Source organism: Setaria viridis, chromosome 3 (genome assembly GCF_005286985.2).
Source record: "Setaria viridis chromosome 3, Setaria_viridis_v4.0, whole genome shotgun sequence".
Lineage (NCBI taxonomy): Eukaryota > Viridiplantae > Streptophyta > Magnoliopsida > Poales > Poaceae > Setaria > Setaria viridis.
The window spans coordinates 19,192,543-19,196,323 of record NC_048265.2 but is presented as its reverse complement, the minus strand read 5'-3'; the positions used below and the strand labels follow the sequence as shown (position 1 = coordinate 19,196,323).

The window sequence follows — 3,781 nt, the reverse complement described above, 5'->3', positions numbered from 1 at the left end:
TGAATTAAACTTGCATGCTGATGCTTATATTTAAAAATGATCTCATTATGCTTACAAACCACTAGCTACCTTCAGTTCCTGAACCCATTTAGTATCCTTGATATATACTAACTGACGTGCATTGTAGTCCTTGTGGACTGATTGAAGAGTATATATGTTAGCCTACACTGATGGCAGGTTTTCAGAATTTAACAGTGAGTTTGGGCTCACTTAAAACCAGAAGCATCGTAATCCCGGGCCGCCGTGTCAGGGACCGGGTTCCAGTCCCAGCTGAGCTTGTCAGTGACCGAATGCGGTGGCTGCACCATCGGCAGCGCACCGAGCGGCGTCATTTGTGGCATTGGTGGTGGCGCCGGCATCAAGGGGAGGAAGTGGCTGCCCGTCGCGGCCGAGAGGGTTGCGTAGCCGGCCTGGCCAGGGCCAACCAGCGTGCTCAGCTCATCGATGGGCGGCCTTGAGATTCCGGCCATAGGCGCGGCGGCGGCCATGTTGAACAGTGATGAGTACGTGGAGGCGAGGGCCGCCGCGCCCTGTGCCCGTTGCGGCGCAACCGCCGCTGCTGATCTTATCGTCGCCGCCGGCGCGTAAGTGCACGGCCTTGGGGGAGGCAGAAGCTGCGGCGGCGCACTGTGCACGGTGACCACTTGGTCCATGATGGGCGCCGGCGGTGAGGCAGATGAGCACTCCCCTTGGAGTAGATGGAAGCTGCTGAGCTGCTGCGTCGGTGACAGTGGCGTGGAAGACGGCGACGATCCGTGCCGACCGGTCGGCACGCCGGTGCGGGAGGATATCCGCCGCCCTGAGGAAGCTTGGGTACTGGAGGATGACTGCCCGTGGCCGTCGTCGATGCCGGAGCGCTTGTAGACACGGCAGAGCGAGATCTCCGACTGTATCATCACCGTCACAAAATGGTCAATATCCATTTCGTGGAAAGAAAGAGGAATAGAGCGTACTCCACAGCAAACTGACAAATCAGTAGCAAGCGTCAGAGGACACCAGTTCATAGACAAGAAAAGGAACAAACAAACATATGTAGAGGAGAGTAAGCTGAGAGAGTACACACGAATTTTAAGATCATCAACTACTCGTCAAGAAACACAACTTTGAGATGGGTTGAGATAGCAGGGATAATTGAGTGTTGCAATTAAGTTCAGATCTGAGTATTAGCAAAGGGAAGTCATTGACTTCAGCTTGAGGGGTGCAAAGATCTTGCAGAATCTGGGGTGCATGGTATCTAGCTAGGAGGGTAATTCTAGAGTGTAGCTTTTGTACATGCCCGGTGGTGCGCAAATGTGTGCCGAAAAGAAAGAAGGAAACAAAAGCGAACCCTAGCTGGTATAGATCTGAAAAGAAAAGGAATAGGCATCTCGCATATTCATAGAAATCATGCGACCAAAGTAAAAGCACCGAACGAAAAGCAGATCAAATGATTGGTAATTAACCGCGCCAAATAAACAGCTCTTCTTGCAGGACCTCAATTTCCAAAATAACAAAACTTTTTGGAATTTGGAAGCAACGAAGCGAGCAAGAACCCTGCAAATGCAAATTGAGCATACGGAAACCCTAATCTATGGGGGGATTCTGCCATTCTGGGCTTAATTCACCTTGGGAATCAAGGGGTCAGCGTCGGCTGCCGGCGGCGGGAGGCGGTACTCGTTCATGATCCAGCTGCTGCGGACGCCCTTGGGGGCCTTGCCGGAGTAGAAGACGAGCGTCTTCTTGAGCCCGATGGGGCGGTTGTTCTCACCGCGGATCATCCGGTCGGCGCCCGTCGCCTTCCAGTACCCCGACGCCGTCACCCGGTTCGGCCGGTCGCCGTTCCGGTACTTGCGGTCCCTCGGCACGTAGAAGAACCACTCCTTCCCGCCCATCACCGCCATTGCTGCGCCACCGAGCAACCGGGAGCACCGCCACAAGTGATTACAGCGAATTAATTAGTCCAGATCGAGATTCGGGGCTAGATAGTAGCCAAGAAGATCGAGGCCAGGCGAGGTGATCAAGCACAGAAGCTTGCAGTTGTATGCGCTAATTGGTTATTACCGGGGAGCTCCCATGGGTCGAAGCGGTACAGGTCGAGGAAGGCGATGAGCTCGACGTTGAATCGCTTGCCCTCGACCTTGCGCCGGAGGTAGAACTCGATCAGCTCCTCCTCCGTGGGGTGGAACCGGAACCCCGGCATCACGACGTCGTTGTCGTGCGTGTCCCCGGCGGCCTCGCCGCCACCGCCCGCCGCCGCCGCCTCGATACTCCCCTCCCCTCCTCCAGGTGCTGCCACAATAGCGCTGTCGATGGCGCCCTGCCCGTCCTCGAGGTCCCTGCTCATGGCATAGCGCGCGCCGGAAGCGACGGCGAGCGAGCGAGGGCGAGCTAGCTAGGGCAACGCCGGAGAGGGAGCACCGCGCCGAGGAGGAGGCAGAGAATTTGGGGGGGCAAGCGAGGCGAGTGGGAGGAGAGGATAAGAGGGTGGTGCCGGCACGATTGATGAAATGATGCATGATATATACTGGAGTGGCGGTTTTGCTTACCGATCGGGTCACTTTTGCCGCTACCCACAGCCGGCAGTACCCACTTGACGATGGCTACCGAGCCTTTCTCCACCTCTGCTGGAACTGTTTGTGCAGTTTGGTATACATGTGGTTGCAATGATAAACATTGATTTGGGAATACATTGCAGTAGTGTTTTCTGTAGATGGTGTTGACGCGCCTTGTTTATATTTAATGATATACTCCCTCCATTCTGTCATTTTGTTTTTTCTAGATCCAAAGGTGTTTGTATATATGCATCTAAATATAGCGTATGTCTAGATGCATACAAACACATATGAATCTAAAAAATCAAAATGACCTATAATTTGAAACAGAAAGGTAGTATCTATTTTTAGATTTTTTCTAAGTCAACTTTTCAACTTTAAGTATGAATAGCAAAGTTATTGTAAAGATTGACAATGTAAAAATGATGGTAGTAAATTTATCGTGAAACCAACTTTCATAATATATAACCATTTATGTTCAAAATAAATTATTTTTAGATATATTATTGGTCAAAATTTAAAAAATGATTTTAGAAGAAACATAAATGTACCTATACTTTGGGGCGGATGGAAAGCTTTTTCCAAGGCTGATGAGGTGGACATCTTGCTTCGATACAAATGCCGATTCCTTACATGGTCCTCAAAACTCGACTCAAGAGAATAAATGAATGGCGAAGAAGCAACCTAAGAGATGCTTTTATGACTCATCCACCTTTGTGGATCAAGGCAAAAAAACGAAATTGAACCTTAACTTTAGGCTCTTAACTTTTTTAGGAGTTAGTTAAGAACTTGAATGACTCGTCAGAGACATTTGTACGTTAATATGCTAAGCCAACATGAATGAATGCCTTTTTGTTGATCTGATGGTTAATTATTTGCATTTGTTTCATAAGGAAAACCAGAAACTAATCACAAAAATTAAGGATACATGAGAATTTCAAGAATTAGAGTCATATAATGCATCCATCACGTGCGTTGAAACTACAATAAATCAAATAAAATTCTACAACCTCATCAACTGCAGATGAGGCAACTCTTCGTTTCGCTATGGCAATTGAGGGGGCTATATATGTTGGATGAGTGAAATCCTATAAATTTTAATCTGTTGGTCGAGTACAGGCTAGACTCCCATGTCCAACAAGCCTTGGGTGCAATGGAGAACAGCTTGATGGCCAGCTAGCTAGTTGGAAACCAGTGCCACAATGACCTTTTAGGAAGAAGTGGTGGCCACCAAAGAGTAGGACCTAAAT

At 49.3% G+C, this 3,781-nt stretch overlaps 1 protein-coding gene across 1 annotated transcript; it reads right to left on the bottom strand.

The window, feature by feature from the left end:
• LOC117847369 (uncharacterized) lies at positions 1 to 2,634 on the bottom strand. Its single transcript, XM_034728569.2, has 3 exons — positions 2,041 to 2,634; positions 1,605 to 1,882; positions 1 to 887 (listed from the first exon to the last, which is right to left on the bottom strand). The coding sequence occupies exons 1-3, from the start codon at positions 2,321 to 2,323 to the stop codon at positions 207 to 209; spliced, it is 1,242 nt and encodes a 413-aa protein (XP_034584460.1). The 5' UTR covers positions 2,324 to 2,634; the 3' UTR covers positions 1 to 206.
• Positions 2,635 to 3,781: the final 1,147 nt, after the last annotated feature.